This window comes from Corvus cornix, chromosome 1, assembly GCF_000738735.6.
Source record: "Corvus cornix cornix isolate S_Up_H32 chromosome 1, ASM73873v5, whole genome shotgun sequence".
In the NCBI taxonomy this organism is placed as follows: domain Eukaryota; kingdom Metazoa; phylum Chordata; class Aves; order Passeriformes; family Corvidae; genus Corvus; species Corvus cornix.
In genome coordinates this window covers 4,580,824-4,601,346 of record NC_046332.1, presented here as the reverse complement: position 1 = coordinate 4,601,346, position 20,523 = coordinate 4,580,824, and the positions used below count along the sequence as shown (strand labels likewise).

At 39.6% G+C, this 20,523-nt stretch overlaps 1 protein-coding gene across 10 annotated transcripts in view; it reads left to right on the top strand.

The window, feature by feature from the left end:
* POU2F1 (POU class 2 homeobox 1) overlaps positions 1–20,523 on the top strand; it is a 114,004-nt gene that overhangs the window by 81,413 nt on the left and 12,068 nt on the right. For all 10 annotated transcript variants that reach the window (XR_005602369.1, XM_039555303.1, XM_039555294.1 and 7 more), the window contains 8 exons: positions 5,969–6,063; positions 8,308–8,481; positions 12,189–12,330; positions 14,479–14,624; positions 15,112–15,291; positions 18,087–18,192; positions 18,601–18,946; positions 19,729–19,817. Coding sequence is in view for 9 of the 10 variants with exons in the window: in XM_039555303.1 (XP_039411237.1) it covers positions 5,969–6,063; positions 8,308–8,481; positions 12,189–12,330; positions 14,479–14,624; positions 15,112–15,291; positions 18,087–18,192; positions 18,601–18,946; positions 19,729–19,817 (1,278 nt within the window). In the remaining variant the exon portion in view is untranslated. The remainder of the gene's footprint in view (positions 1–5,968; positions 6,064–8,307; positions 8,482–12,188; positions 12,331–14,478; positions 14,625–15,111; positions 15,292–18,086; positions 18,193–18,600; positions 18,947–19,728; positions 19,818–20,523) is intronic.

Here is a 20,523-nt window from a genome sequence, read left to right as displayed (position 1 = left end):
ACTGTTTTGAAAAACTCATTGGTATTGATGTCTGCCTACATTTTTCAACTAAATTCTGCTGGTTTTCTAAAATATCTCTGAAGATGCTTTACAAAAAGGAAAACTAAGAGTAGCAAATAGTATTCATCTCCCAAAAAGAGTTGTTTGCATTACAGAAAAGAAGCAAGGCTTTCTTGTTTGTTTAAAATCTCTGAAGTAGAATAAGTACTAGATGAGATTTTCATAGTACCTTTTCCAGAGGCCATCACTGCAAAATTATTTCTTCAGTACAATTTAAGACCTGCATATTGCTGTCATCAGTGACGCAGTGTAGCTAGAGACATCGTGTTTTACTGATAATGGGCAGCCTGGACAACTGAATAGCTCAAAAACGTAGGAAGATTTATATGCTGAATTGTGACCATAGGCCATTAGTGTGTGACAACCTTCCAAACTGAAATGCTTGAATAGATCTCATTTTCTTCATGAGCACTCAATGATAAAGCAACATGTGTGTCATAATACCCCTTATATCACTTTCTGATACGGTTTTTTTGCAGTATTTCATGGTTATTGTTAGAGGATCTCAAACAGTACATTATTATTTATGAGAAAGATTGAGAAAGTGTGTATTTTTATTTTGTTATTTGCTGTTGCAGCTGACTTTTCCATGTTGTTCTTGTCCTATTGCTCCATTAGTCAACTTCATAAAATAATAAATATTCTGAAGAAACTAGCATAGAGTTTTCTTCAAAACCAGTGGCATTCTAATTTTTTTTTTGACGCTTCATTGGTACTGCATGGAGATTTATATATGTACACATTTGATAACTAACATGAAAATTCAGATTTGTGTATAGATTATGTATTCTGGAAGAAATTTCTTGCTTTACAGACTACGCTACATTTTGTGTATGCCATGTAGTCATGTAAATGAGAAACACTGTTTTTAAAATGAGAAGAGTTTTGAGGGAAACAAGTGAAGAATAGTGACACTAAACAAGATTGTAGAAGATGTAAACACTTGGTGAAGAAAAGTGTTTTACTTGAAGAGGCAGAGGGGTACAGAGCACTGCAGTTATCAGCAATTGTATTTAGATTCTTAAAGGGGTTGAACTTCATGACCTGAGATCTGACTTCTGAAAAAATTTAGGAAATTCAATACCTAAAATATTAATCAACAGTCAGGATGTTATTTTACTGTCTTTCTTCAACACACACATTATAGCTCCCAGCAGCAGATAGGAAATTTTCCCTATAAATCCACTATCATATGTCTAATATAGTCACCTTTTTCCACATGATTTCTGGCTATTTAGGGGTTTATATGAAACAAATTTTAAAGTTCCCATTTTTCATGCCTGGTAATTGTTAACATCATAACTGAAGGCATTGTTTCAAGCCTCAGCAGATATGCAGAAGATTGGATGGAAATAGAAATTTAGAACGTTTTCTTATTCAGAGCAACTGTTGTTGATATTATTGTTAAAGTCACCAGCAGGAATGTAGCACCTTGTAATGTCTTTATACCTCTTGTATCTGTTCTTGTATCTAATAGAGCCGTCTCTAGAATAATCAATTTAACATCCCTTACTACAATTAGAACTTCTTCTTAAAAATATGAGGGTAATATATATATAATATAATCGCTCATCAGGCGACTGTTCATCTTTTTACTCGTGAGATATTGCTAGTAAAAATCTTATCAGTAAAAATCTGAATGGAGGGGGAAATGGTGCTGCATTTAGTATAAATTAATATTGTAAACAGGAGTTGTCGAGATCTAAGAGTGTGTCACAATGAGTTTTAGAAATAGTACTTAAAAAGAAAATATCCAGAAAAGCAAAGGTGGAAGACAAGCTTCTAAGTAGCTTTAAACATTGAAACTGGGTCTACCTATTCTCAAGTTAATGCTATTTATTATTAAAGACTGTCTTAGTGATTTCATTTTTTTTATTGTTAAGTTGCCTGGGATGATGATAGCAGGCCAGATGCAGTCCTGTTTTCTTCTTTCATATGTGTTATACAGACTTTGAGACCTCACTCATGTGAAAGCTGTTGTAAATGGCTTTGTCTTGCAAGGTAACTTTTAGTGAGAGGACGAACAGCTTTGGCAGAGATAAAGCAGTCAAGTTCTTACATGAAAAAACTCACTCTTTTGGGAGATCAGTTTGGGATGAATTATGTATTATGCTTCTGGGCCAACTTTTTAAAAATTATGCTGAAAAAGCCTGTGCTTGAATGTTTGTTTTATCTTTTGTTTAATTTTAGATAAAACTGAACCCCAGATCAGTCCTTGGGGACTGTTGGCTGGCAGGAAGAGTTTTTTGACTTGGACCATTATTCATGCTACTCTTAGACATTACAGGAAAAATCCTGAATGATGATAGATATATTTACTTTAAGTATTAAAAAAGAAATTAAGTGCTTCCAAACTATCATACTTTTGCATAGGTCCGTATCTGCCTCTATGCAATTATTCTTTTAGAGTGTCACGTAGGTGATTTGTGTGCCATATTTAATGCAATAATACCACTGTGCTCTCAAAACCCAGGGCAGAGGGTTAGGAATACAACCTCTGTAAAGTACACAAGTACAATATCAGCTTCTGTAGGTACAAAAAAATCAGGTGGGTTGGAAGGGACCTGTAGAGACCAGGTAGAATTGTTCTGAGCAGGTCCAATTACAGGAGGCATTCAGCGCCTCAGCCAGTTGAATCGAATGTGTCCAAGGATGGAGTTTCTGCAACATTTTCAAGTACCTGCCCCAATAGTTGACTGCTATCATGTTTAAAAAAAAAAATTCTTTTCCTATATCTAGTTGGAGTTTTCCATGTTCCGATATCCACTGCATCTCATTGCAGTGTATCCTTGAGAAGAGTCCATTTCTGTCTTTGAAGAAAGCAGTAGGATCTCACCTTAGTCTTATCAGGCTGAACAAATCAGCTCACTTACCTGCTCCAGCTTGTTAGCCACCCTGGTGGACCTTGGATCTACAAAATCCAGGATGTCTTTGTGCCTTGTACTGGGAAACCCAAAGCTGACAGCAGGACTTCAGCTGTGGTGTCACAGGTGCCAAATGAAGGGGGAGAAGCACAACCCTTGAGCTGCTGGCTGCACTCCTGTGAGTACAGCCCAGGATGTGGTTGGCTGTCTATTGCAAAGGCACACTGCTCATGGTCATCATATTGTCCTCTAGGACCCCCAGGACTTTTTCCTGTGGGACTGCTTTCCAGCCAGCCAGTGCCGACCCTCTATTGCTGCACAGGGTAATTCCAGCCCCCATGAAGAACTTGCATTTTCCTGCATTGATTTTCATGAGGTTCCATTTGTCCAGACCCTGACTTCTGGCCTGTTGACCACTTCCCCATATTTGGTATTGTCCACAAACTTGCTGAGAATATATTTTGTCCCATCAGCCTTCTTGGTAATAAAGATGTTAAGCAGTATTGGTGCCAGTATGAGTCTATGGAAACAGCTTTGTTTGAAATGCCAGTATCTCAGCAGGGGCCTGAGAGGTGTGGGTTTGCTTCGAAAAGGCAGTGCTCTGGGCTCTATAAGTTAATTCACTGAAGTTATTTTGGACCTCAGTGGTTTCTTCTCAGAAGAGAGATGAAGGAGAAGTTTAGACTGGTGCAAGTCATATCTGAAAAGAACACAACTGCAGCTGCCCCTCCCATGAGAGCCAGGGACTGCCCAAGGTGTGTGCATGGCAACTGCCTGAAAGAGCTGTAATCAGGGAGAGAGACACGTTGCCAAAACAGCCCAGCTGCTTTCCCCATCCCCTCACCATTGCTTCAGTCAGCTGCAGGTTGAACTGACTTGTTCTGTCTCCAGTTTCTGCCTGAGACACCTTGTGTCAGCACCTCTTACTTAGGATAAAATTATCTAAAAATACAGTAGATTAAATGTGTTCAGATTATTTTATACTGATAATTCCGTGATAATTATTTCAGACCATGTGAGTGAGAATAAAATTAGGAAGAGTGTAGTCATCTTGTGTTTGTGTTCTTTAGCAAAATTGTTAGTGCCAGAAAAACGTCCTCTGGGATTTTTCTGGGGGCAAAAATTCACAAGAGGCCTGTCCTAATTACTCTGATTGCAGTCGTAAGACAAGTCAGTAACTTGTAATCAATGGTGTTAACAGTGGACTAGAACTCAAATGTCATCACTGTCAGCTGCCTGTTTTTTGTTTCATTGTTGGTCAGCCACTCCATGGTGACAGTGTGATGGGTTTGCCCCTTTCTCTTTCAAGCTGTCAGTTTAAATTCACTGTCACTGAGTGCAGGTCAAAAACTCTTCACTTAGAGGTGAACTGTTCACTAATTAATATTTAGATCTGAGCAGCTAAAATCATCTTTCAAGTGAACAAATATTTGCATTGTAAGAAGCAATATGTAGCTGTAGTAGGTGGCTGTCTTGGAAGTTCCTTGAGCAGCACTGTTCCCTCGCTGTGGCTTTTCAAAAACACAGCTGGAACACATTGATTTTGTGGTGCAAAGCAAATTTCCATCGTTGTCTCTGCTGTGCCATTATGTTACATAAGCAGCTGGCTGCATTCTGTAGGTCCTGAGCATTTTCGTAGCAACACATTCTGTTTAAAATACATATTCAGCTCTTTGTTAAACAAAACTCAAGTGTCACTGTCAGATGATAGTTCTTCTGTACTTGTGTATCCCTTACTGAGGGTACGTTTTTTCCTTCTTAACCATTGTAATCCCTCTTTTCATGTCTCTTAGGGTCTCAACCTCGCATAAACCATCCAGTTCCTCACTCAGTATTTATCAAGTCCTAAATTCTGTTTCCCCTGCCTTTATTCTGCTAAGAGGTAGATCAGTCAGCTGATGATGTTGAATTTAAGTGGTACATAGTTGGTGGTGGCATAGCAGTCCATCCATCTGTTGTTCCCCCCTGGTTTTAGGGACTAGGTATGTTGAAGTGTAAGTTTAATTAGTCAGGTTCTTAAATTATTGTAGTGGAAATTCATAGTTGTAGCCAGGAGGTACCTAAAAAATAACAGTTAATATTTTTCACAGTAAGTTTGAGCGATTTGACTAACTGTAGGTATATTTTTGTCAAGATTCCATCCCTTAAAAATAGGTAATTTTTGTATTAGAAATAAATACAAAAAAAAAATTAGATAGCTTCTAGTTAAAATATTTAGATGCAGGCATCTCAATTTCCTCAGAGATTTAATAAACTACGCAAAAGTGGACTGTAAGAGAATTTATTCATAGATTGACAGCATAGTATACATATTGGTTCTATCAGTTGCAACTGTTCTTTGATCTTGTTACCTTTTCATAGTAGCAGGGTTTTCCTGTGTTCAGTGTAGTGTTTATTCTATTAGTTAAAATTGAGCTGTGTTCAGTATCTTACCTAAACTTTAATTCCAATTACTTTTCCAGAAGATTCCTACTTTATTTGACCCAGGAGGGAATTATCTAGACTTTTTGTGTCTTCTGGTGTGTTCTGCTTAAGTTTGCCAGAAAGTTTCCTCCTTGTTAGGCAGTTGGCATAGGGTGTTTCAGAGAGGAAGGAGGGTGATCAATAAGCCAAATTTGTGGGTTTGATTAGTATTCAGTTGTTGAATTTGATCTCATTGGTGCTCAGTATTTTTGTGTGGCTCCGCAATTCTTGGTCAGCTGTTGGTTACCAGAAGAGGTGTATCCAAAACCTGAGTGCTGAAAGGGGCAGTGAATGATTCCTGCACCCAGAACTGGGATGGCCTAGATCTTTAGCAACTCTTTCTGCAGAGGGGACTTACACACACTTCTCCCTTCTGTCACCACTTATACTTCAGGAAAATGCAAGGGGATTTTGAGCCAAAAACTCCAAAGTCTGAAGATATCTATGCAGGGATGAAATGAAAGCTCACATCTCAGGGGTTTTTTGTAGCTTTCCATCATTTGGCAAGAGCCTCATTTTACCTCATTTCATGTTTGAGTGTTTTTAAACGACAAACCAAATGCACACTTTTCTCTCTCCAGGTCTCCTGCAAGCGCAGAATCTCTTAACGCAACTACCTCAGCAAAGCCAAGCCAACCTCCTGCAGTCTCAGCCAAGCATCACCCTTGCCTCGCAGGTCAGGCTTATTCCTACACTTCATGAGTTGCTTTGAGGGGATTTAAACTATGGCAAGTGAATGGACCCTTTGTATTAGTTACCTGAATAGATGTTGTAGCTATAATAGTGAATTTGTCTTTCTAGATAGTTCAGGTTTGTAGCTCCCACCCCAGTGTGTCTCTTTTCAGGCTTTAATGTTCTAAAGTGGATTTTTAGCTGGAAATTTTCATGATTGATACCTTGAGTTAATGGCACTAGAGCATTGTTTGATTTCCTTTAAGGTTTTCTTGGAAATTCAGAGGAGCAAGGTATGAGCTACCTAAAAAGCTCCAAAGGAGATTACTGACAAGTACCTTTCTGAAGATTGCAGTGGCAATCTATCTTTATTTTAGTGTAGTTGTTCTGCTATCACTGCCAAGTCATTGCCAGTCTTACCAGTTACTGTCTGTGAAAGTAAAAAAAAGATTGTTACAAATTAAATATTCAAATATTCTGATAGATGTATATTAAAATATTAGAGCTCTGTGATTAAGCTTTCAGACTATAAGAAAAGCAATTTTAAGGTTGCATGTGCCTGTAAATTTAGTTGTGCTTGGCTCTGGGTTTTACTGTGCAGCTTAGTTTCATGGCTTCATGCTGTTTCTCAAATATCATGTAATATCACACAGTATCTTCCTGCCACCTTGGTTACGTATAAGAATTTTCTAGTCTGCAGTAAGGTGCCTGAGTCTATCAGAGTCTTTGAAAACTACATTTTCTATTATACACCTCTAGTATTTTTCATGCATCATGTGGAAAATGGAAGTTGTCTCACCTCTAGTTCATACCTCAGCTAGCAGCATGATTCCCCACTAAAGATTATTCTTGGTTAAAAAAAAAAAAAATTAAAACTACTAAGAAAGAATAAATTATGCAAAGTGGGTGAAATTAGTGAAGACATATTGCAGTAATTACCTACTATGATTAATGTAAATTTAAAAATATTAAAAACCTGTAAGTGCGACACATGTATCTGCAATCCTAGAAAGGTCATATATGATTACATTATTTCTCAAGTAATGGAATTACAGATCTTGACCTCCCTCTACCATCTGCTGTGCACTGCAAAACACTGCACTAACCCAGGACAAAACATAAGGAGTTATGCAAAGACTGAGCTATATGTAGGCCGTTCCTTTTAGAAGAGCCTTTTCTGAACCTTTGCATAGACTTTGCATAATACTGTAGTGCTGCCTGGACTTGAGGCTGTTCTTATTTGCCCTGAAGGAGTCCAGAGTTTCAGAACTGGGCACAGGACATAGAGGCATGAAATCACCTTTACTCTGGAGAGCCGCAGCTAAACTGGCTAGAATTTAACTGGAGTAAATTATTTGTCTCTTCATCTTCAGCTCATCATGGCATGTAAGGAGGTAGAGCTATGCACTCAAAATGTGTTTCTGGTGTTCATGTTGCACTTAAAGCCTGAACTGTGCAATACCAGGTCTAAATATATTTTATTCACCTGTGAACATTTTCCAAGATGCTAATTTTTTTCCACATATTTATTGTAGTTGCAAAATGCTCTAGCATGCCAATGTTCAGGAACAGTCAACCTTCCATGGACTTCCTGAAAAATTACCCTTTATATAGAAGAAAAGTGTGACCTAAAATGAATTATTTTCTGCAGATTGCCTTTGCTTAATTTCTTGTATCACCAGTATGTTCATTCTTATTGTTGCAACTATCAACAGAAGGCTTAGAGGTAAATCTAGTTTTTTCTTGCTGAAGAGTTGAGTCAGTCACAAGAGATGGTATTGGAGGGAACTTGCTATCTTTGCTGCATCTGTACATGCACAGTCTTCTTGAATCTTCTGTACTGGTGAAAATCTGCCACCTGACCAGTAGATGCAATTTTAAATTTTTTTAAAGGGATGAATGCCAAGGTGTCTATAAGTGATAGAAGTATATCATGTAGAGTATGTTCAGCATTGTTTGAGCAGCGTCTGCAGCAAGCGAAAGTTGTTGGCTACCATTGAACATCTCTTACTTTGCTTTAATTGGTTATGACAGAACCTTTAAAAGCCTGTCATGCTATTATAGTTTTCTGGATGGTCATTGCATGTTCTGGAGAGGAACATAAATAAATTGGAGAAACTTCCAGATTGCAGGAAATAGCCAATTCACTGACCCTTCTCACAAGAACATCACATACCTTTTTGGAATTTAATTTCTGTTGATTATCCTCTTAAGTCTGATTTTCATCTTTCCCTTGCTGTCTCAATAGCCAGCAACCCCAACACGCACAATAGCAGCGACCCCCGTTCAGGCACTTCCACAGAGCCAGTCAACACCAAAGCGAATCGACACTCCCAGCTTGGAGGAGCCCAGTGACCTTGAGGAGCTTGAGCAGTTTGCCAAGACTTTCAAACAAAGACGGATCAAACTTGGATTCACTCAGGTGAGACTGCGTACCTTAGTGCCTGCCAGTGTGGAACCTGAGGTCTCATCTTTCAAGTCTGGAGGGAGACTACAATTCCATCATTTCCTAGGAGAACCTGCTTAAATAGGGTTATGCTCTGGCCTTTATGTAGGGGATTTCTAAGAAATAACAGAAAAAGCCATACATCCATCTTACTTCCCTGTTGGTTTTAAAGCATAGCCATTTTCCCAGCAGGGGAAAACGTGCATTTACCAGCTCCAGATGTCATTGCATGTGCACTATTCATTCTGTAGGATGTGACATGAATGGGACAAAGCACTTTAAAGCTGCCTTCAGAAGTACAAAGTTCCAAAAATCATACGGTACAATTAACTGCTCTGTGTGTTTAAAAAGTATATCACATTTGTGCAGTTGCTTTGGATGTCAAAGGGTTTTTATCTCTCAAGCGTATTTTCCTATTAAACATCAATGATTTCTGTATTTAATGCTTTTGCTAAGGTTCCTAAACAAAACCTGAAAGGACTGTCACCTTTGAAGTTTTCTCCCTACAAGGGTGAACTGGAGTTGTGGTTTGTTTTGGTTTGTTTAAAAGCTCAGAAATACCCGTAGAGCAGAAGAAAAGTAATCTTGAACATAGTAAAAGTGGTTGAATGAAGTCTACAATTAAAAGTACAAAGTGCATTTATATGTTCCATTATTCTGTTGAAAGGAACTTGGTTCCAGGAGTCCTTTCTTATTAATATCAGAATTATTTTTTTCCCCTGCAAAATTAAAATATCTCTCCAGGTAAACAATTAATTTTGGCAGGAGTCTGCGGTTAAGCATAAGCATGTCTTTACTAGAAGAAAGAGCATGCAAAAATCAAAGTATTTAAAAGTCTGAGCTCAGAGCAGTCAATTCAACATATGTCCCCCCAGAATAAGTAAATCTACTCTAGCTGAAAGTATGTGCTGAAGTCAGATTTATTTTTCTGGCAAAGTCCTAAATTGAAAAATCAAAGTTCATAATGAAAGTTCCTGGCAGCATCTTAATTATAAGCCAAGAACAGAATGTTCTTAGTCAAATGAAGTGCATTTTGCTGGCATGTATGCCTCCTTCCCTCCCTTCTTTCCACTAGAGGGAGGCACAGAAATACAAGTGATGGACACACACAAAAGCTCGAATAGAGCAGCACAGAATAGGGTAAAATACAATAGCTTCCCTATAGCCTGACTGAGGAGGTTCGTGTAGATCTCTCATTATTATGTTTAATCTGCCCTGCTGTGAGATGATTATAAAGGCTCAGCTAGACTTTTAAAGTTATGCGTTAACCTTTCTTTATTGACCCTGTTATGAATTTTCATGGTGAGGAAAAATGAACACAACTGCTCAGATTTACATTTCAGTATTTGCTTTTCAGATTAAAAAAGGGGAATCTTGAGAATGTGATAAAATTACATTTGGTCGTTCCTATCCTACTCTGAGTTTGTATGTGTGTAATTAGGCTGTTCTAATAACTTCAACCTAATTGCATAATTGGATGATAATTAGAGACCCTGATTACGTTGGTTTCCTATAGTTGGATAAATAGACTGCCTTTCAGAGGATGAAAGAAATTTATTTCCAGCAGTACTGTAAGCTTTTTCAGACTCACGCCACCCCTGCCTTTCAAAAATAATTGTAAGATTTAGTTTGCATTGCAAACTAATCACTTACTACATTCTGTTGTGTGAACCATAAAACAGGTTTTGAATTTCAGCAGTTCTGTCTCTTCTCCCACACTGAAATGTGGGTGATGCATTTAAATCCTTTTGTTTGTTTTCCTTAAAAATACCTCCATGTTTGACATACAGGGACACAATGAGCAAACTGCACCTTAGCATCATTTCAGGCCTGGGACTAATTGTTCAGTACAGATTCCAGCTACGTGAGTGAACATTTTAGACAATATTATTTTTATTCTGTGAAAGGTATTGTCTCTGCTAGACCATCTGAGCTTCTTAACAGACCGATACACACAACAATGATGTACCTTTTAATCAGTTTCAGTTCATTACCAGAGCTTCAGTCAACCTGCAGAGTAGATCAGATGTGTATACAGTGCCTTTATACTCTATTCCATCCTATCTGTGGGCCATCCCAATATATAAAATTCTCATCCCAGTATGTAAATTCCCTTGCCTACAGCTGAAATGCTGCCACCTTTTGGCATTGACAAAGAAATGGTTAACTATTCATTTTAAATCAGATGGCAAATGTTAGTAAGAACAACATAAATCCAGAATTAAATTTAGTTGGGGGACTGGAGCAAATTTCATAACTCTTTCCTGCCAGACATAAATCAACTTATCTCTAAAATGGTTTACATAGCCAGGTTTTCTTCTTCATAAACCCAGAAGAGCATCCACGTTACTCCTCTTGGAATGATTTATGAGTTTTAAAATGCACAGGATCCTGGCATATGAGTAGAGGCATAAATGTGAGTTCCCACGTGTTTCCTCTGATTGAAGGGCACACAAACCAATTGTTCTGGTCCTCTACTAGGAAGGAAATTGTTTTCTTTGCTCAACCTACACAATTTACTAAGCTTCCCAAAGATTGTTTTCTTCCTGGCTTGTGTGTGGCCACTCTGCATGCTGTCAGTGTACTCATACCCAGCTGTGGTTGTGGAGCTGACCTCAAAGAAAAGCAAGCTTTACGCCCAATCCAACTAACCCATTCACAATTAAACTCCACTAACTGTGCTCCAGCTTTTCAGCCTCTTCTTCCAGACTTCTCATACTTTGTTTTGTGCTAAAATAAAAAGCTTAATAAAGCTGCTTTAGACTGAATAGTATACTTGAAATATAAGTGCATTTTTTTTTTTCAAAGGGCAGGACCTTCCAGCTTCAAAACAAAGCATGAAAATATTATGGTGTTTTTAATGGCCACAATCAAGAATGGATTGATTATTTTTTTAAACACCACTTTCCAAGCGTTTACTACATAGCTATATAATATATAAATATACATTAGGATAAGCAGAATGTCTGATAGCTAGCTAAAACTGAGTTTAAAAAGCAATAATAGATGTAAAAAGATGATCATCTGCCTGTAAATCTCCTGGATAGCTTTCTGGCAGATGGGTAATGATAATCAAGACTGCTGTTAATCATTATTTGAAATGGTTCAACTTCTTGTCTGCTTTGAAATTTGTATCTGTTGGGGAGAAATTTGGTTTGAACCTCAGAAGACACTAACAGTTCAGATAAGAATATCTATTAATTTTATCTATTATACATCGATTTAAATGTGATGTATGTTTGCAGACATCTTTTCTAGAGTATTTTCTACAAATTTGAGAACGTGAATTCATTGCGTTTCTGCTTATTTGAATGTTTCTTCTTTGGTGTGAAATATGCAGAAAAACTTAAATCTGCTCCTAAAGAGAGCTTGGCCTTTATTTATTTTAAAGAACTAAGAAAATGTTACGAGTTATTCAGTAGAATGTGCTGCTCAGTGATAATGCTAAGAAGACAAAGCATCAGGGATTTCCTGGAAAGAGTTGCACGGTTGAACTGACTGAGGTTTGACATTTCTTTATGATTATTGCTTTAGCATGAGTCTTGGTAGCGCTGAGAAAGCCTCTGTGAAACTGAAATCCCACACAGCAGTGGAGTCACCAAGGGAACACCAGAATGTGACAGGATTCCTTGCTTTGGAAGTGCCTATGTCAGTGAATCCCTTTTTTCTCTTTCTTTGTCCAGGGTGATGTTGGGCTCGCTATGGGCAAACTCTATGGAAATGACTTCAGCCAAACTACCATCTCTCGCTTTGAAGCCTTGAACCTCAGCTTTAAGAACATGTGCAAGTTAAAGCCACTTCTGGAAAAGTGGCTCAATGATGCAGGTGAATGAGTCTGTGTATTTCTTCACCAGCCTACCAAAATCAGTAGGATTCTGAAAAGCTGCTTCGTTTGTGCCCTTATGGTTTTATGAAGCTACCAGCCTTTGTAGCTGCCCCTGGGACAAATGAGGGTGTAGAAATAAGGGCCCGTAGTTCCCTTTTCATGTACCTATACGCTTCCAAAATAGTTCCAGTATGAACTTTCAGAAATGTGTTCTGTAGACAGCTGAACAATTGCATGGGATGAGGTACAATATGTGTCATGGTTTTCCTCCTTCATGTATGTTAATGCATATAACTTCTAATCCTCTTCTAGCTTTCTTTTTCAGATGTGTGGTAGAGAGAGGGTTGCATGATTTGTTGTTTCAGTAGGCAGAGCTTATTGCATCCATCTCCTTCCATACCCCTGTGTGCATTCCTTTTATCTCTCTCCAAGGGTCCAAATAAATAATCTTTCTCCCTGTAGGAAGAGTTTTTTTGTGGGTTAGGTTTTGCTTTTTCCTTCCCATATTATTTTTTTTCCTGGGATACAAGTTATTCACTATGCCAGTGTTGGTAGTGTTCTTTTTTTTTTTTAATCTCCTACCAGCAAAAGGAGCTTGTATGGTGGTGCTAGGTGTTAGGATAGAAAGAGGATAGAAAGTGTTTGAGAGTCCTGTCAGCCAGTTTTTTCATCCAAGTATGCAGTCGTACATGGTATAAAACTGATGGATATGTTAAACAGATGGCAGGGATGGTGTGTGCCTTCCTGACTTTTACCAAAATGGAGAGAGCTTTATGCTGGTGCCTACAGCATTCTCTGAAAGTTTGAAAATAATCTCATGCGGTGTTGAAAATTTGTCCTGCATTGACAAAAGGAAGTGTCACTCTGTTTTGCTGACAGGGGTTATCATTAGGTGTTCTAGGTCTGTGATAGAAAACATAAATACCTCCACACTTAGTGCTCAAGTCCACAGGACAGTGGTCCCCAAACCTTCCAGCAACGTTGGATGAGTCCAGTGCTGCAAAGAGTGTCATAGGGGTTTTTTTCCTGCTAGCCTGAAGAAATACTTGTCTCTCTAAAGTTAAGGTGAGTTAAAGTTAAGGTGTGAACAGTGTCAAGGTTCTTCACAGCCTGCAAGTGGGGAACCATTGTCTTTGGCTCTGACTCAGTTTCACGAAAATCTCTGGAAGAAAGATTCAGGTGACTTCAGAAGCTACTACTTTTTCTTTCAGGTAAAAGTAGGCAGGAGAAGCGTACTAATGATTCCAGAATTTATTGCCACAGAACTCAGCTTGTTCTGTGGAGTTTTCAGGCTGAGGACGAGTTTCAGCACACTTATGGGTGCTATTACTATTAAAAAAATGAAACCTAGACAATACTTTCCAATTTGAGTCTATCAGAATCATGGTGGGCACTGTGAACTTTGATACCTACTTATCACCCACAAACCCCCGTGCAGTGAGGGAACTCCACCCATAATTAATCATTTTGTTTAAATTCCCTGCTGAAACTTGCCTTTTGGTTAGATTGCTCTTCCTGCTACCAGGTGGGGTTAAATGTTCTCTCTTTGCTCCTTTGTGGTGTCAGAAAGACAGGATTAGGGGTTAAGAGCCCTGGCGAAGCTAAGCAGGGGGAGCTGTGCTCTGTGTAGAGTGGTTGGTAGCACTGAATATCTGCTAAGATGTCCAGAGAGAAGAGGCTGAACACTGTGAAGCTGGTTATGAACTTCACTTCCTCTAGTGTATTGCAGAGTGGGTAAAGGAAATTTCAGGCTGCTCAGATTTTTTCATAACTGCCTGTGACTTTCAGCTATGGCTCATGGATATCAGTTGCTCCTTCTTCCTTTAAACTGCAGCCTGCAGTGAGTGAGTGTGGAGTAGAATGAGATATGGGAGACAAACCTCATACAGGTATTATAAAAGGGGTACTGTGGTAGCATGCAGGAGCAGAGGGCACCCTGTGGGCTTGCTTGTAGCTTTTTAGTTTCAGGTATCTGTTGTAATTTGGAAATACAATGATTAATGCATGTGGTCTTCACAAATCTCTGTGTGTTTGGAATAGATACAGAGCGGGTCTTAACATACCTTGCACAGGTGAAGAACACTTGCATTAGACTGCACTGCATTCAGATTAAATCTCCTGATTTGTATTACTTTCTTCTTTTTCAGAAAACCTCTCATCTGATTCAACTCTCTCCAGCCCAAGTGCCCTGAATTCTCCAGGGCAAGGGATCGAAGGCTTGAACCGTAGGAGGAAGAAACGCACCAGCATAGAGACCAACATACGTGTGGCCTTAGAGAAGAGTTTCCTGGAGGTCAGTGGTCCTGGTGCTGTGCTCAGCCTATGAAGAAATGAAGAAACTTTGCTTAATAGTTATATGTGTTAGAGTGAACCCATTACTGTGCTATTTAGGAAAGTGCTAGTACTAAACAAGGGGAATACAAAACCCATGCCGAGAAACTTGCATCAACATCTGCTTCACTTTAAAAACAAACACAAACCCCCTCAGAAGAACTCACTGGTTCTTGAAGTTCCCTGACTTTGTGATTTTGCATTCCAGTGTATTCAGACATAGGTCTAAACATGAGGATGGATAAATGGGGCTGTAGTCTAAATATGAATAATCTGAGGGTTTTAGCTGGAGGGCAGAAGCGTCTGCTGTGGTTTGTCTGTGCTGTACCACTGACCAGATTCTGGATCTGAGTCACCCATCCAGATTTCTGCCTGCTGAAGAAAAAGCTATGATGTAAAACTTCAGGAGGTAATTTCAGAGCTTTTGAAATGCCATTTTCTTTTGTCAGAACCAAAAGCCTACCTCGGATGAGATCGCCATGATAGCTGACCAGCTAAACATGGAGAAGGAGGTGATCCGCGTTTGGTTCTGTAACCGGCGCCAGAAGGAGAAAAGGATCAACCCACCCAGCAGTGGTGGAACCAGCAGCTCGCCCATCAAAGCAATTTTCCCTTGTCCAACCTCACTGGTAAGAGTCAAGAACTGTGTTGTCAAAGATCACTGGAGAGGTGGTTCTGCTGTGCTCACTGTGGAAGCTACACATGCTGCACCTTCTTTGTACAGCAGACCTGTTCTCACATATTTATATTTTACTGGCATTTGGAATATTCCACCTGGATACTGTCTAAGAGAGATAATGCTTACAAATCGGGCACTATTCAGGCATTCAGTGAGGGTGTTTTATTTAGTCAGCTCATGAACAAATACTCTGACTACCAAATTTGCACTTGGGGTTATTGCTTTGAACATATTTCAGATAATACCTCCAGTTTATATTTGGACTTTCCTTTTTCCATTTTTAAAAATATATATAAAATAATAGTAATTTTTAAAAAGCGCTTAATAGCTCTACCCCTCCTCTCTTATTTTAGCTGCTCTGGTAAGTAAATGAGCAGCAGTAAAATGTGTCATGCACTGGAACAGGTTACCCAGAGAGGCTGTGGAGTCTCCCTCACTGCAGATACTCAAGAACCATCTGGACTCAATTCTGTGCCATGTGCTCTGTAGGATTGACCCTGCAGGGAGGTTGGACCAAAGGACCCACTGTGGTCCCTTCCAATCTTACCCATCCTGTGATTCTGTATCATTTGGAGATTTGGGTCACACAGATACCATTGTTGTTACTTCTAGTCAGAAATTATTTATATTAAAAAAAAGACATGGAACAAAAGAACAGTTTAGCTAATACTCATGTAATTAATTTCCCACACTTGTATTTGCCTCAGGTAAACACAAACTTCATGAAAATATGAGTAACAAAACACATGCATCAAGGTTCCTTCAGCACCTTTGCTACCAATGTCCATGGAGGTCTGTTTTCATAAATAGAAACAGTAGCTATTAGATTTCATAGTAGCTATGCTAATAGGAATGTGGTGGAATTTATGTAGCCTGTAGCTGTCCTTTTGTAGTATTTATTCCACCCTCATCACCGTAGTAGCTAATATCTTCCAGTACTTCATTAAACCATTAATTTTGGTGACGTGTTATTCTCTCCCCTCATCCTTGTCTCAGGGTGTGTGCATGCAACCTTTTGTTTCAGGGGAAGGGCTGTGTTAAATGTACTTAGTCTTTTTTATTATTGTTCTTTTTTTCCCCCTCCAATTGCAAAGCAAGGTTGCATGCCTTGCTACCAAGGCAGAACATAGTGAGATTTATGACAGTGTGTTTTAGTAACTGCAAGTTCATTCAGACTCCAACTTAAAGGAGCTTTCCTACAGAAATTTTCCTGTTGCTGTAATCTGCCATTGTATGTAAGAAATGGAGGTGTTAACCACAGTCTTCCTTTCATCAGTGAAGTTTCACTAGTGTTTTCACTCATTCTAAGCTTCTCTTAAGACTGTGCTGCTACTCAAATGGATGTTCCAGCCCTGCTGCCCCCAGCCTTCACTGACTGTGTGCTTTGTTGATTCCTTGTGTCAGCTCTGGAGATTGTGTCCATAGGATGCTTGGGCTTAGTTTAGTAGTTTGGCTGCAAATTAGCCATGTGAAGAACAATGATGAATTTTCAGTATGGTTAGATAACCAGGGTGACTTGCAGCCTGGCTGCACGAGGGCTCGGGCTCTGCAGCAGGATTGGAGGGGAAGGCTCCTTTTGGGGGCAGCCTCCTTTTGCATTGGCTGGAGTCACTCACTGTAACCACAGGGTGAGCTGTATTAATTCCAGGTCATTCTCTGCCCTGAAATAGGGATTGTGACCTTGGCCTTAACTGCTCGCTGGACAGATGACAGATGCGGTTGCTGGGCTGCATTAGTGGGAGGTGTAGTGTGTATCCAGCTCTGCTTAATTTCCTACACTATTTGAGATGGGCAGAAAGCTTTCAGATCTGTCCCACTTGCCCCAGTCTTGTTTAAAATGCGTGAAGCATTTGACTCCCTCTAAGGGGATGTGTAGCATGAGAGGTATTTCTCTGATCATAGACTTAAGGTAAAAGAGTGGAAAGGAGGAATGTTTTAGCCTATATCCTTGGCTATGTTCTCTTGGGCAATTCTAAAGGATTCATTTCTCTCATTGATGTATAACAGCCTTCAGATATTACTGTTGGACACCATTTCTCGTCCATAAGAAGTCCTTTCCTTATATTTCATTTTTCCTCATAAGCTAGTTTCTCCAGCCTTAAATCTTTGGTGTTTATCTGTAATGCCTTCAGTTTATTGAAGCTTTCTTGTAATAAGCCATCCACAAGTGAAAATTCCATTTGTATGTTTTAAAATTCAGAGGGACAAGGAAACTTACCAAAGTAGAGCTTATAGTTTGGTTGAGTAAAAGTGAAATGTTACTCTGCTTCTCCATATAAACACATTACTCTAAATACCTTTGTTAATGCTGGGGCATTTACCTAATTTTACCAGAGAAAGAGATTTCGAGCTGAAAAGATGTTTACAAGTAAAAAAACCCAACATGTAGAAATAATATATTTTGTAACTCTTTCTGTCAGAGTGTCTCTATTAAAACAAGGTGCTCTCTTTGTGGGGCGGCAGAGAGAGAGAGAGGGCTAACCTGCAGTCTTGAGACAATATGGATATGGGTATATCTCCCTTTCAAATACTGAATTATTAAGAATAAAGATATTGCTGGCAATTAGAGAAGGTGCTATGGTTGTTTCACTGAATGATAAAGTAACGGAATTACAAAAAAAATTAGTTTATATGCAGTGTTTTCCCTGATAACTTCCTCAGCTGAGGATGGGAAAAAAGAAATCCAGGTCTAGTGTGTAACTAGCTTTGAGCAGCTGAGCAGTTTTATTCATTTTTGACCTCCAGGTGGCAACCACACCAAGCCTTGTGACTAGCAGTGCAGCTACAACCCTGACTGTCAACCCTGTGCTCCCTCTGGCCAGTCCTGCTGTCACCAGTCTGTCAGTCACAGGTAAGGGCTGATCTCTCCTTCCACCCCTACCGTTTGTCCCTTTTGAATTCTTAAAAGAGTCATTCACTATTGGTCACTGATATCCCAGGACATTCTTGTCATTGTTCCTTGTTGCTGCACTAGGAAGCTTCAGTTTTTGTGACCACTGAGTTGACTTTTCCAGAAATAAAATCACAGGTAGTGCTGAAACAAAATATGCTGTATTTCATTGCTGGCTTCTAGAGCTCCTCAGCCTCCCATTGAGAAGTGTCATTTCATTTTTTCATTTGAACTCTTGGTGCTTCTTGGTACTACATAAACGTCTGTTTGTGTCCCTTTCAGCTGGACATGCAGTTCAGATCGGGTGGGCAGGGGTTTCTGTTGTCTGGTATCTGTTTTGTGCTGACCTGACCAGAACCAATCTTCCAGGCACAACAGAAACCACCTCCAACAACACGGCAACAGTGATTTCAACAGCACCTCCAGCTTCTTCAGCAGTGACATCACCCTCCCTGAGTCCTTCCCCTTCTGCCTCAGCCTCCACTTCAGAGGCATCCAGTGCCAGTGAGACCAGCACAACACAGACAACCTCCACTCCCTTGTCCTCCCCTCTTGGGACCAGCCAGGTGATGGTAACGGCATCAGGGTTGCAAACAGCGGCAGCGGCCGCGTTACAAGGAGCTGCACAGTTGCCTGCAAATGCAAGTCTTGCTGCCATGGCTGCTGCAGCAGGACTAAACCCAGGCTTGATGGCATCCTCGCAGTTTGCAGCTGGGTAAGGATCAATTTTGCACACCCTTCCAGGTGAGGTGACAGAGGAGTGAAGGAGGATTCTTGGGATAAATCACTTTTATGTATCACTGTCATTTATCTCAGGTTCTGAAGGTTTACTCACAGGTGGCAATTGATCATTCCCATCACAGTGCACAAATACTGTGTTCATTTTAAAGGTGAAAAAGCTGTGTTGCAGCGGTGTTGTTGCTTGATAAATCATTCATTCCACTGCAGAGCTTGACTCAAAAACTGCAATTTACCACTGAATCATAGAATCTGTCCTTCTAATTGTAAAATGGAGAGATAGCCTAGACCCACTTCACACCTCTGTATTCATTTCTCCATCGTGAGCAAGAAGTTCTCAAAGATGCATGATGTTGTATTGTTGAAGTTGTAGTTTTAGAAATGTTGCTCAGACAGATGTCTCCTTGTTTCTTTAATTCCTCTTGATTTACGTATTTCTTATCTGCATTTGGGAGAGGATGATAGTTCTGTATCAATTAAGATTTCCCAAAATACTTCACAGGAATATTTTACACCAACAATGAATGCAAGCCATGTATTTACAGTGCTTGTACTTCAAGCATGTCATTAACCACTCATGGAGGAAAAACTAACTGAAAGTAGCCCTTAATCTCTGGTCTTTCCTTCCTCCATGTCCCCTCACCCCTTTTGGTATTTTTAATTTTAAATACGGTGGTGTACTTTTGAACAGTGACAACCTTTTCTTAAAAGTAACACTCTTTCTCTTTTCCACTTCTTCCATGATCTTCCTTCCTGCAGAGGTGCCTTACTCAGCCTCAATCCAGGGACATTAGGTGGTGCTCTCAGCCCAGCCCTGATGAGCAACAGTACACTGGCAACTATTCAAGGTCAGTAGTGTTCCTTTTAATGCATCTCTGTCACACAGCTTCGGTTTATGTGCTCTGTTTTTGTCTACCAAAGAACACTGACTCCTCAGCACTGGGCATAAATTGTGTACGAGTAAAGGTTTTACAAAATTAAGTGTGCAAATACATCTTGTGTGTCACAGAGATAAGAGCAGGTACAACTTCAGATAGGGAATCACTGTATGGTCTTATATTGATTTAAAGGAGGCATTTAAGATACTGAATATAATCTGGAATTTATTTTGTTGTCCTCGCCTCATTGGCCTGTATCTCTAGCACGTTAGAGATTTGCTTTTTATAGCTCTTCTATAGTCTGCTTGAGCAGACTTGCACCATTCTGAGGTCTCTTAGGAGGGCAGTTCTGAGCAAGTCTTGATCCTGAATTCTTGTCCTCATATGTGTTTGAAAAGAACCTGCAACAAACATCCTGCCTCCTAAAATCCTTACATAGAACTTGAAATACATAAATCCACATTCAGAAGAGTAAATATTTATTTGTTCTGGAAGTACCACACAGCCAGAAGTTACCACTGACATCAGCAAGAGTTGTTTTGAGTTCATAGTTTGCCACCTGGAGAAACCAGGTGTTACATTTGTCTAAAGAGCTAGGTCACCTCTGTGTTCAAATATCCTCTAAACTAGCTGAAAAATCTTGTTTCTAGGTTGCAAGAAAGAACCATTTCATAAA